A 12,353-nucleotide genomic window follows, 5' to 3' on the forward strand; every position below is an offset into this window, starting at 1 on the left:
GCTTGACCATTTAGAGCTTTATAAGTTAACAGTAGGATTTTAAATTCAATTCTGGATTTTACAGATCTGAGGTCTAATAAACTACTGCATGCTGTAACACTGACACACTATATTTACAACCATGTTGTCATAAGAGCTGAAAAGCACTTACGACAACATACAACATGACATGTTCAGTTTTACAATGTCCCCAGTGCAAAGGAAACAACCTCTACAAGAACTTTCAGTCTGAAAATTAAAATACTAAAATGTAATATTTAAATATTTTATAAAATATTTATAAAAACCAGGGGAAGGCTGGCCACAAAAGCAGAGAATGTTGCGCCATCTCTATTTCTAAGGGCAAAAGGGAGATCAAAATGTATGAGATTTATAAAGTAAAATAAAGAATTAGAAAATCTCATCAGTTATTTAATAATTTTTCTCTCCTCTTGAAAAAAAAAAAACTTGAATTACCGCCCCACAGTTGTCTGTCTGTCTGTGAAAACATGGATGCTCCACACATATCTTCACAGTTTCAGTATCTGACCAAAATTCCTGAGATATGCCATTGAATAATGGCCAGAAAAGTGTTTTATGCAGAATATTATGATGTCACAGGGAGGTGACCTTTGACCTTTTTGGACATAAAATGTCATCACTTCATCATTATATGCTGCTAGACATTTGTGTGGTGTTTTATAATAATTAGCATAAGAATTCTTGAGTTTTGTGAGGTCACACTAGTCTTGACCTTTGACTTTCAACCACCAAATTCCAATCCATTTATTCTTCAGTCTAAGAGGACGTTTGTGCCAAATTTGAGAAAATTCCCTCAAGATGTTTATGAGATATTCACAAGACTGAGACAGACAAGGTCACAGTGACCTTGACCTTTGACCCATGGCCACCAAAATCTAACCAGTTCATTGTTAACTTTAAGTGGACGTTTGTACCAATTTTAAAGAAATATATATATACGTATATATATATATATATATAAGCGTATTGCTGCCACATCAGGAAAATTTTTTGGATCAGTATTACGTTATAACGTAAAGTATAGTTTCATGTTATAATGTGATCATTTATATTGTAAAAACATGAAAAGTTTGACGTTATAACAATATAGTTTCATGTTATCCGTGTTTTGGGCCATGTCAAGGTCAAGGGTATAAACCATTTCTAAAACCTTGAGTGTTCCAAGAAGCACAGTGGTCTCAATAATTGTAAAATGGAAGTAAAAAGTTCAAAACCATGTCACAGCCTCTGCTGCAGCCTCCTCTCCCTCCTAGCCAGGAGCTTCCCTCCTCCACTCTCTTGCCCTGATTACTGAAGTGTTGTCTGGTGCGCAGGAGTCACCGCAGCTGCTCATCATCTTCAGTCAACTCAGCTTCAGATACCAGGCTCCAACTCCGGCACGCCACCAGATCGTCAGCTCTGCTAACTAGTCAGTCACGTTCCGGCCATCTTGTTTATCCTGTGCTTTGATACGCTTACTAATACCTGTTTCCCTGTGCCTGCAGGCCACTCCTTCTCCACCTGGTAATCCACTGCCATCACATCAGCTCTCCCCCTGCACGGACACTCCTGCTAACAAAGAACTCACCTGGACCCCCATCTGCTCCTCTTCACCTCCCTGCCCTGGAACCTCTTGGCCAGCTACCCTAGCCCAGCTCCCCTGCTTCACTCCCCAACATCGGACTTTGCCTCCCAATGCTCCTCCACTCATTTTATCACTAATAAATCACCCACTAGATCCTGCTCCTAGTCTGTGTTTTATCTGCTTTTGGGTTCACTTGCCTTGTCATGTAACAAACTGCCAGGTTCCAAGAGAGGCTTTGGTCAGGGAGGTGACCAAGAACCCAACTATCACTCAAAAAGAGCTTGGACATCCTCTGCAGAGATGGAAGAACCTGCCAGAAGGCTGACCATCAATCAGGCCCTTTTGGTGGCGTGGCTATAGACTGAAGCCACTTTTGAGTAAAAGGCATATGACAACACACTTGGGGTTTGCCAAATGACATTTAAAGGACTCTGAAAGCATGAGGAAAAAGTTCACACATGCTTCCTATCCAATCTGATGGAGATCTGCCAGGAAGAATTGGATAATAGTCCCGAATCCAGATGTGAAAAGCTTGTAGGCGCTTACCCGAAAAGACTCAGAGGGCTTTCTGCATAAAACTGACATTTCCTGATTTCACCCTGGGAATGAGGCGAGTAACAACAGAAGATACTGATAGCCAAGGGATCAACCCTGCTAATGTGACTAATAATGTTCAAAAACTGATGGTCAGTATTTGCCCTGAAGTATGAAAACTGATGTTTGTTTTCAGATTGAGTGGAAAAATATTCTTACAGATTGTAGATACCAATTTATTAAGAGGATTAAATGATCCCTCAACATGCAGACTGGAAGGAGATTATATTGACCACCATTACTTACTGCTATACATGCAATCATCTCTTTGCATGAGAATCTCTATATAGTTTGTAGCTTCCCAAAAGTGGTATAACTGGTGTGAAAGGGCACTTATGTCAGAGGAAAAGCAGGACAGAGTACATTTCCAGCATTGTTTTTTGACATTTTCTAAGAGAAAAGACTTGGGGGCTTGGGAACATGGTTTGTCAAGTTGTATTTAAAAAGGTTTGTGTCCGTGCTCTCTTCACAAATCCCTCTCTGCCTCCATCTCAACATCTCTACTTCAGAAAGTTTTCATACAATCTTGGTAAGAGGAAATGTGTTTTTTAAATCTTATTTTATGCAGCAATAACTATTTAGTAGTTGATACTTGATACATAGCAATATGTGGCATGAGATACATGAGAAAGCGTTTGGGTGTGGTTTGTGTATTGTTTGGGGTGCGACGTCTAATTGGGATTAACATGTCAATCTGTAGTGAGATTTTACCTGTTCTAATTTGAATAATATATCTCATAGCAGCAATTGCAAATTTGGTGGGATTACAGTAAATCAAGTCAACCAAGAATTCTAGAGGAAAACCAGTTAGTAAGTAGACAGTGAGTAATAGTGCCAAGCCAAAGCCATTCAGCGGGAAGCAGCGTCTAGATGCCTTGAATTGTTTACGGAACTTTTAGAGACTTACCAACTTGTTTCTCTTTTGCATTGACCGTACTTGATCATGTCTCTTGTTTAAACCAGTGGTCAATAGAAAGGTCGTATTTACGCCTGACGGACTGAGACAGATGACAAGGAAGCACAAGAGAGAGATTTAAAGAGAAGGAAAATCGGAACTTTTGCTTGTAATAAATATTTTTCTTTGGTTCATGATAAATACGAGGAAATGTGTTGGGCTGTAACATTTCTGATCTGAGCAAGCTGCTCATTCAACTCCTCCCAGTGTTTCAGCTGGACGTACCAAAGCAGTAGAGTCCAACCGTAGTGTTTACATTTAGCATGAAGCATTATCACATTACTGCATTACCACTGCCATGTAAAATATACAAATAACTAAATGACTGAATAAATAAACACAGTCAACAATGTTTTCTCGTTCCAGCCAACATGGCCCACCTCAGAGAGGCATTGGAATTGCTCACAGACACATTCAAAGAATACGCCGGAAGGGGCGGAGACAAAAACACTATGTCCAAAGCAGAAATTCGTGTCATGCTCCGCAAGGAGTTTCCCAATACAGTAAGTACAAAAGATATTTCTCTATCGCAACAGTAAGCTGTAATTAACTCCCTGACATATTATGTTTGATATTTAACAATCAACTTACAACTGCTACTGTTTTTTTCTTTCTTAAGAACATGGACACAGCTGAAATGAAGCATTTCTTCAATAAGATGGATGCCGATGGTGATGGTGTTGTTTCTTTCAAAGAGTTTGTCCTTATTGTAAAAGACTTCAAACTGATTTACACTTAAGAATAAATGATTTGGCCACATTGCATCAGTGGCGGATGATGTTGGTGTAAACTGGCAAATAAATAACAGTGCCACATTGCCTTGTCCTGCCTCATTTAATTTGTACTAAGTGGAAAAAATGCCTCAATATTACAGTTAATTAATATATGTCATTATATCTTTTAAAAAGTTAGAAATTAGTTAAACACATGCTGATTAATCATTGTTGGATGTTATATAGTGACTTAAAATGTGCTGACTGAACGTGTATCACTGATTCTGAATGTCAGAAGTGGTAAATTAAATAGTAGCTACAGCTGTGAGATAAAAGCAGTGGTGTAAAAATATTTTGGTCATTCTTGTTGTGCAGCAACATTTTGGTCTCATGACTTCTGAAAAAACAGATGGAGTTTTCATGTTTTTTGCTTTTTAAAAGAATAGTGATTTATTTTATTTAGCCTTAACTCTGTGAGTGATCCAGATTTAACTAGCTAACCTTGTACATATGAACAGAATTTTTTATGTCAAGTATGTTCTTACATTATTTTTTCCCCTTATAATTGAGCCTGTTAGGGTGGAACGTTATGTGTGAGGCAAACAGACTGACATCATCACTTCCTGAAAATGATCTTACTGGAATTGTAGTCTTATTTGAGGAGTGAGGCAAATAGTAATGGGTAAAAATGAGTGAGAGTTTACGCTCACCCCATGTGATTCATGTGACTTCCCTCCAAAATAAATATGTCACTTCCCTTTTCTTCTTTTCTGGAAATCCATAAAGTACTAATAGGGTAGAAAATTACTTAACGGACACACGTGAAATTAAAACAATTGTAAAATTTAAAAAAATAAATTAATTAAACAATGGTTCCACCTCAAATATATCAGTGCCAGCTGTTGACTCAAAAAACTGGAGAGGACATGAGAAAAACATCCCACAGCACCATGTTGTTTTACACTATTTGGCTACGTCTCATTTTCAACAAAAAAACGAGCAGTAAAACAATGGCTGACAGTTTCTTAAAAAACAATTGACCTTTCGCTAAGCCCCGCCCCTTTGTGATGGTAAGCGTGGAGCCCAAACTGTAACTAACTGCACTCCCTGAAGAAATATTATCATATTTTTGGAGAAATGAAAGAGTGATTCCAGAGAGAAGCAGACAGAGGGGTCTACAGTCTGTGTTTGAAGGATATATCCAGGATGTCAAACTGACTCAGCAGCAACAACAGGTTAAAAAGACAAAGATAGTTAGAAGCTAAAGCCGAACTATAGGCTACAGATCACAGTGTAAAAGTGAACCACCACATCACTGCTGATCGCCACACAAGACAATGAATATAAAGGGAAACTTTGCTGATATTGAACCAGCTGCTGTCAAACACTGTTCATCTGCGCACACTCTGATGACACACAGCTGGTTGAATATGAGCAAAGTTTCCCTGCTTCCCTTCACTGGTTCCTGTACAGCAGGGTCGGTCTTTGTTTCACTGTTATAATCATTAAAAAGCAAAAGCAGCATGTGTATACATTCAGTAGGCTATATCTTCAGTAGCTAGCTAGCTAACCCTACACTTTTCAGGGTTTGATTTTGGTTTTGGAACAGGGAAGAAACGTATATCTTTCTCCAACCTCTCCAGGTAACGAGTATACACGACAACAACATTTAGCTCCAAATCCACAAAACCAGCCTGAAAATGAAGGAAATCTGAAACGACTGCATTAGAGTCAATGGAGCACAGCTGTGTTGTTATCAGACCCTGGTCTGAGCCGGCCCCATGCTGTGTTATGATTGGCCGGTCTGCGTCCGGGGGCAGGACTCAGCAAAGGGTCAGTTACTGCTGGCTGCAGATGGGAATTAACCTTGTGTACACAATGTGTCACGGCAGCTCATATACCATATCATGATCAAGGCCCAGTGGAGGTGTGTGTGGCAGCACCATGGACACACCTGTCCCGCCATGGGTCAAGGCCAGACGGAGCTCTTCACGTGCTCCCCTGCAGCGTCCTGTTACTGCCACGACCCCCAGTCCAAATCCATTCTTACCATTAGCTTAACAGCCCTCCTGGGCTGCTACAAAAAGCTGACTGTTGTGTTGGCTGAAGCAGCTACTGCTCGATAAAAAAGTGATACATAAATCTGAAAAACAGAAATGGAGTAGTTAAGATTTTGCACATTATCATTTCTTTTCTGATATGCTATTGTATTAATCTATCATGTTATTATACTCATGTACAAAACAGTGGTAGCTAATTGAAAATGAACTTTGGGAATCATCATTGGACCAACGCAATGTAGTTGTTGACTGGGAGGATGTCTTCTGTTGCAGTATTTTTCATGTGTTTTCGCCAATAACAGATTAGCATGAAAACACAAGAAGTACACTGAGGTGATAAAACAGATCCTGCAGGAGGACAGCAGGAGCCTGTCCTTCCCTGCCCCTCACCAGGAGGACAGCAGGAGCCTGTCCTTCCCTGCCCCTCACCACCAATTAACACCAAGGCTGTAGCCATGGAGTCAACATTGGGGGGGACCAAATCTGCATGCCCCCCCCCCCCCCCCCCCCAACACACACCCTTACTTCCTGTCATTGAAATTCTAAAGTAAAATATGTACAAATTCACTAACACATGACAAACGTTTCTTTTTTGCAAAACAATAACCATTCACAACATCAAAATTTCATAAGACTTTACAAAATCACAATAAACAGTTACAGTATAGCCTACGTAACGCTCATATTACATTTTCGTTTTCCACTTTTATTTAGTAATGCATAGAGAGACAAATTTACATTGCCTGCCAGGGACGTTACCCATACAGCAGTCTGGCAACAATGTTGATGGCAACCATGGCAACCAGCCATGGCATTCTGCTACGGCAACTCCATTTGGACAAACCATACGCAGAACTGCAATACTTGAACTGATAGTAATAATAATGGGGACTTGTTATGTTTAGTTATAATGATGATGATGACATTATGTCGGATGGTGGTATGTGGTTGCCTATCATAGAATAGCAATGTTGTTGTTTTTCAGTTTCATGTTATATATTGGGGGGGGCATTTTGGGCATGTATGAACATATAGTCCTGCTTCACACAGACTGCACTTTTCACTCTTGCTTGCCCTGTATATGTCCCTGTTGTAGTATCTCAATCTATTTTTTTTTTTTTTAGAGGACTGAAAAAATATTAAGAAATGATAGTGAAATTTTCCAATTCTGTATTCTAAACAATTAATCTTGTTTGAATTTGGATTTCTCTCTTCCCTTTAAAAATAGAGGAGGAGCGACCTCCTCTGCCTCTGTGGACCAGCCCCCTCTGGTGTTAATAATGAAAGAGTGTAACATAGCTTATAAAATATTTAAAGAATAAATGTTAGTATTTTAATTTTCTGACTTATAGTTCTTGTACAAGTTGATTGCTTTGCACTGGGGACATGGTGAAATTGAGCACTTGTACCAAAACAAGCTCAGTACAGTTCAATAAAGTGCATTATTCTCTCTGATGAAGAAGACCTTCCTCTATAATTCAAGCCATTTGTTATGAGGTACTATTTTCTATCTCTGGATCACCACAATGTCAATATTGTATTATAGTTGTTAATGGTTAGGGAGGACGACCTCTGTTGCAGCATCATTCCCTTATCAGATTAACTAAAAGGACGTGATATTGATCACCGTTACCTGCAACCATCTACTTGCATGAGAATTCCTATATGAACTGTAGCTTCCCAAAACTGGTATAACTGGTGTGAAAGGGCACTTATGTCAGAGGAAAAGCAGGACAGAGTACATTCCAGCATTGCTTTTTGACATTTTGTAGGAGGAAAGACAGAAAGAGGGGTGGGCGCTTTGAAAGAGGGCTTGTCAACCTGTATCTAAAAAGGTTTGTGTCCGTGCTGTCTTCACAAATCCCTCTCTGCCTCCATCTCAGCATCTTGAGGTTATCATACAATTTCGGTAAGTGGAAATATGTTTTAATTACAGCATTAACCATTTTGCATTTAAATTACCTCAATATTTGATACCTGATTTGTAGTAATACAGGGCATGACATGTATGAATGAGCTCTCGGATGTGGTTTGTGTATGTCTGAATATTAACATGTAAATCTATAGTAAGATTATGACAGTTCTAGTTGTAGTAGAGACAATCAAGATGCTGATTGGAAATTGGTGAAGAAAGGCAACCAGGAATTCTGGAGAAAAAACAGTTAATAAGTGCACAGTGTGTGACAGCGGTAAAGCAACAGCTATTCACAAGAAACAACTTGCCTTTAATGTTTAATTACCACATCACTGCATTACCCCAGCCGTGAACATGAATAGATAAATAAACACTGATATACATAGTCAACACAATTTTTCTTTTTCCAGCCAACATGTCAAGGATCGCGGATGCAATGGATCTCCTCATGACCACCTTTCATAATTACACTGGACCACAAGGAAACTACATCACTTTGACCAAAAAAGACTTTACCAAACTGCTCCATGAAGAGTTTCCTGAAGTAGTAAGTAGAAAAGATGTAACTATTGTGGCAGAGAGCTGTGGATGCCTTTCTGACACGTGTTCCATGTTTTACAATCTACTTACAACTTGGACTGTTTTTCTTTCTTTCTTTAGGACTACAGCTCAGATGATATGGAGAGTTTCTTCAGCAAGCTGGATGCCAACGGTGACAATGCTGTTTCTTTCAAAGAGTTTGTTGACATTATCACAGAGTTCGACCTGATGTGCACCAGCAAATGAACGATTTGGCCACATTGCCTTTGGGCTGGCACTGAAGAGTGACAGCGGTCGTTTTGTAACAGCGCTAGTTAAGCTAATGTAACAGTGCTCACTGTGATGTGAACTGGCAAATAAACAATTTGGCCATGTTGCTTCAGAACTTTCTTGTCTTATTTAATTTGTACTAAATGGAAAAAATAAAAACAGCGTGATCAAACTTGTCACTGTATTACAGTCAGTCAATATACAATGTGTTCAAAGAAGGGAAAACCTTAAACACAGTCAGATGAATCATAGATGGCTTATTATGTAGCAACCTAAATTGTGCTGACGTTGAGCATATACCACTGATTCTGAATGTCAGAAGTGACAGATTAAAAAAGTAGCAGTGTAAAAAGCTATTTTGGGGGCAATGCTGTGATGCAGCAACATTTTGGTGAAGAAAAAATGGACGTGTCATGTTCTCTTCTTTTAAGATACACTTCCGTTTTCACAGGAAATTTAATGTTTACATACAGTCTCAAAAGAAATGCACATCATTGGTACAACACCACAAATTGACATTTGTTTTTCCTTCAACAACTAACACAATTGGTTTGGTTTAGGAAGCAAAAGGAAGTGATTAGGTTTTGGAAAAACAGAACAGGCTTTGGCTTTAGAATCTTACAGGACGCGAATATGGTGTTTGTGGGACCCATTCGCCACCTCTCGTCTACTTGGACTTTAGCTGCCTTAACTTTTGTCCTTGTCCCGCCGCGTTTCCCCCTGCTGGCTCCGTTAAACTATAATGGCAACCGGCCGCGTATCATTAAAGGGTGCCTTTTTTTGTTGGTTTCTGACACCGTAAGGTACTGCCCTAGCGCCATATTTCCTCGGAGTGAGACGGTGCTCTATAAGAACCTAGGCCTAACATGTTTAACTGTCTGGAAGACATAGTTTGTAGCTCTGTGAGCGATCCAGATTTAGCTAACTAACCTTCTACACATAAACAGAACTTTAATATAGAGTATGTTTTTACATTTTTCTGACCGCCTTTCTTTTTAGCCTGACAGGGTGGAACTTTAAGATTGAGACAAACAGATAAACATCATGAGACGTGAAAAAAACACTTTGTGCTCACCCTAGATTTACCTCTGAAAATAAGATGTCTCCTCCTGAAACAGGTCTCGATGGAATTGTAGTCTCTCTTTTTTTTTAAACTAATAACTAACAGGTTGGAAAGACCGTGATAAGGCTCACAAAAACAATAACAACAACAACAACAACAACAACAAAAACTATAGCTCTTAGTTCTTGTAGAGTACTTTGCACTTGGGACACGGCAAAATCGAGCTCATGTACCAAAACAAAGCTGAGTAAATTAAAGAAAACTAGGATTTTTTTATGTTCATTATTCTGTGTTTATGTAATAGAGAAGACCATTTTCTCAATCAGTCAATCAATCAATCAATCAATCAATCAATCAATCAATCATGTCACACACAAGTCACACAAGGTACAACTTCAGTGAAATCTGATCCTGTCAGCTCCCTCAAATTGTGCATTGCAGTCTAGTCCTTTGTTGCCTCTTCTCACATTGTAAGCTGCTGTACAATTGACCTATGGCTAAGCCCCGCCCTCAAACGCGATGAGCCAATCACAGTGCGTATAGCCATTCCCATACACTCGGACATTCTCTGCCTGGACGTCCATTGAAAGTGAGTTTCGTTCGGTTTTATGAGCTTTTTCTGAGATTTGAGGTTTAAAAATGGTCAAATGGTGTGCATGGGGTACACAAGGTGTCCTGAGAGGCTGGGCGACGGGGTGTATTTTTTACCCTTTCATAAACCACATCTCAACCGAGAAAAGTGTCTCCTTTGGATAAAGTTGTGTGGTAGACCACAACATCAACTCAACGTGAATAAGATTAATGATGTCTACATCTGTTCTAAGGTAAGTCAACATTGTGTTTGAGGCAACATATTGTCACTTTGCTGGAAAGAAACATAAAGTTATCTTTAACATCTCTAGCTAACGTTAGATAAAGTTAGCCTAACGTTAGCTCCTAGCTGCATTGTTCATCATGTCACCTTGTTTGCTGGGAGTTCATTAGCCTATTTTGTTCTAGTTTTTGTACTTTGGTGATCGTACATCATTGTTAGCTGTTGTCCAAAGGGCTCTAGTTAACTTCTGGAGCTTAGCTTCATTAACTTATCTGTAATCTCAGAGATAACAAAGGTTGGCAAACGTTATGCTGAATGATTCAATACTGTAGCACCAAACTCATGGACAGACACTCTTGGTAAAGATGGTAAAAAAAAACGTTACCCTTTTGTCATATTCTGAGCCAAAAACCTTAACTTCAGTGGCACTTTGATGCACCACAATTTGATTGTCTCAATTGATCAGTTGTACTGTGACACCTGCCATAGCGCCGGTCACTAAATGTTGATATTTTGTCAGAGTGAGTAGAGGGGGGCGTGGCTTAGTCATAGGTCAATTGTCCATATTTCCAGACTGGCTGCAGTGACGCCTGTGTCTACAGTGTCCCGGATGCCATGTGTTAAATATTTGACACACTTTAAAGAAGATATGAGGAAGTCATTCATGGGGGCAGAAATGTTGCTACTAAATAATAAGGTCACAGCTACAGTTAGTGAAAGCAGAAGTGCATCTTGTCCTAACTGAAAATTACCGTTTGACAGTGCTGAGCTAAAGCCGTTGAAAAAAAAAGTGAATGGGCAAGATAGCTTTGAGATGCTTTGACTTGTTCACAAAGAAATTCAGAGACTTCCCTGTCACCACCAAACTACTATTTTCCTTTTCTGTTGCACCGACCATACTTGATTAAGTCTCTTGTTTAAACCAGTGGTCACTAGAAATGTAGAGAAAAGATGGCAAGGAAGGAAAAGAAAGAGAGTTAAGCCTCATTTTCACCGAGCAGTACGGTACAGTTCAGTTCAGGATGCTTTTTTTCTTTTTCCACTGTGAAAAGTTGTGGATGGTACCAACAGGGCTGTCGCAACCGGACAGGCAAACTAGGCAATTGCCTAGGGCCCCGAGCTGGAAGGGGGCCCCCAGAGACGGCTGACATTGGTCCATATCAATGACAATATGATGGAACCCCTATAGACACTGCAACAACGACAACACGTTGGAATCCCCCCTAATGGGGCCCCCTACTAGCTGCTGCTTGCGAGTGGCTTTAAGTAGGGTGACCAGACGTCCCGCATTGTGCGGGACTGAACAGCAGTCTCTTTTCACGCGTCACGCAAATTGAGACCATGTCCCGCATGATTGGTTGCCACCTGTACTAGCATTGTTGGAGTACCGTAGGATAAGTACCGTAGGATAAGTTCAAAGTCCAAAGCAAAACAAATCATTCAGCACGCTATGCAAGTACAGATTTCAACCAGCGGCAGAAACGAAAGGTGAATCCTGCCAGTTGTGGGTTGAATGGGGGTCACAGACGCCAAGGTGCCTCTTGCCTACAGTAGGGCCCCCAGAGTGTCTTGAAACAGCCCTGGGTACCAATGGAAGTGTTCCATGCTGTCCCCATTTTTGGTCACACCTCTGTTGGGGTACCTAACACACAGATCTGGTACTAAAAGGTGGAGCTGTGAACACTGCAGTCCATTCATTGGTCAATAGCTGACGGTCACTCTGCTCAGGGCTGAGTTGTGGCTGGTTTTGAAGCTCATGTGACCACTTTTCATACCATGGAGAGTTTAATTAGTAGACTGTAACTCTTACAGCAGCTGGTGTCGGAGGAAAAAATAACTTAATT

General features: G+C 40.1%; 2 protein-coding genes across 2 annotated transcripts in view; both read left to right on the forward strand.

The window, feature by feature from the left end:
• LOC126392251 (protein S100-A8-like) overlaps window positions 1-8,747 on the forward strand; it is a 14,278-nt gene extending 5,531 nt beyond the window's left edge. The window contains exons 2-3 of the mRNA XM_050047557.1: window positions 8,233-8,369; window positions 8,483-8,747. Coding sequence (XP_049903514.1) covers window positions 8,233-8,369; window positions 8,483-8,608 — 263 coding nt within the window. The 3' untranslated portion in view covers window positions 8,609-8,747. The remainder of the gene's footprint in view (window positions 1-8,232; window positions 8,370-8,482) is intronic.
• On the forward strand, window positions 2,561-3,949 carry LOC126392250 (protein S100-G-like). Its single transcript, XM_050047556.1, has 3 exons — window positions 2,561-2,708; window positions 3,501-3,637; window positions 3,754-3,949. The coding sequence occupies exons 1-3, from the start codon at window positions 2,600-2,602 to the stop codon at window positions 3,871-3,873; spliced, it is 366 nt and encodes a 121-aa protein (XP_049903513.1). The 5' UTR covers window positions 2,561-2,599; the 3' UTR covers window positions 3,874-3,949.
• Window positions 8,748-12,353: the final 3,606 nt, after the last annotated feature.

This window comes from Epinephelus moara, chromosome 6 (genome assembly GCF_006386435.1).
Source record: "Epinephelus moara isolate mb chromosome 6, YSFRI_EMoa_1.0, whole genome shotgun sequence".
Lineage (NCBI taxonomy): Eukaryota > Metazoa > Chordata > Actinopteri > Perciformes > Serranidae > Epinephelus > Epinephelus moara.

What these genes read in the sequence shown, in the direction of transcription:
- LOC126392250 (XM_050047556.1), top strand. Translation starts at nt 2,600, where the DNA reads ATGGTTTGTCAAGTTGTATTTAAAAAGGTTTGTGTCCGTGCTCTCTTC. An exon ending in AAAGTTTTCATACAATCTTG is followed by an intron (nt 2,709 to 3,500) that starts GTAAGAGGAAAT and finishes TTCTCGTTCCAG; the next exon opens with CCAACATGGCCCACCTCAGA. An exon ending in GCAAGGAGTTTCCCAATACA is followed by an intron (nt 3,638 to 3,753) that starts GTAAGTACAAAA and finishes TTCTTTCTTAAG; the next exon opens with AACATGGACACAGCTGAAAT.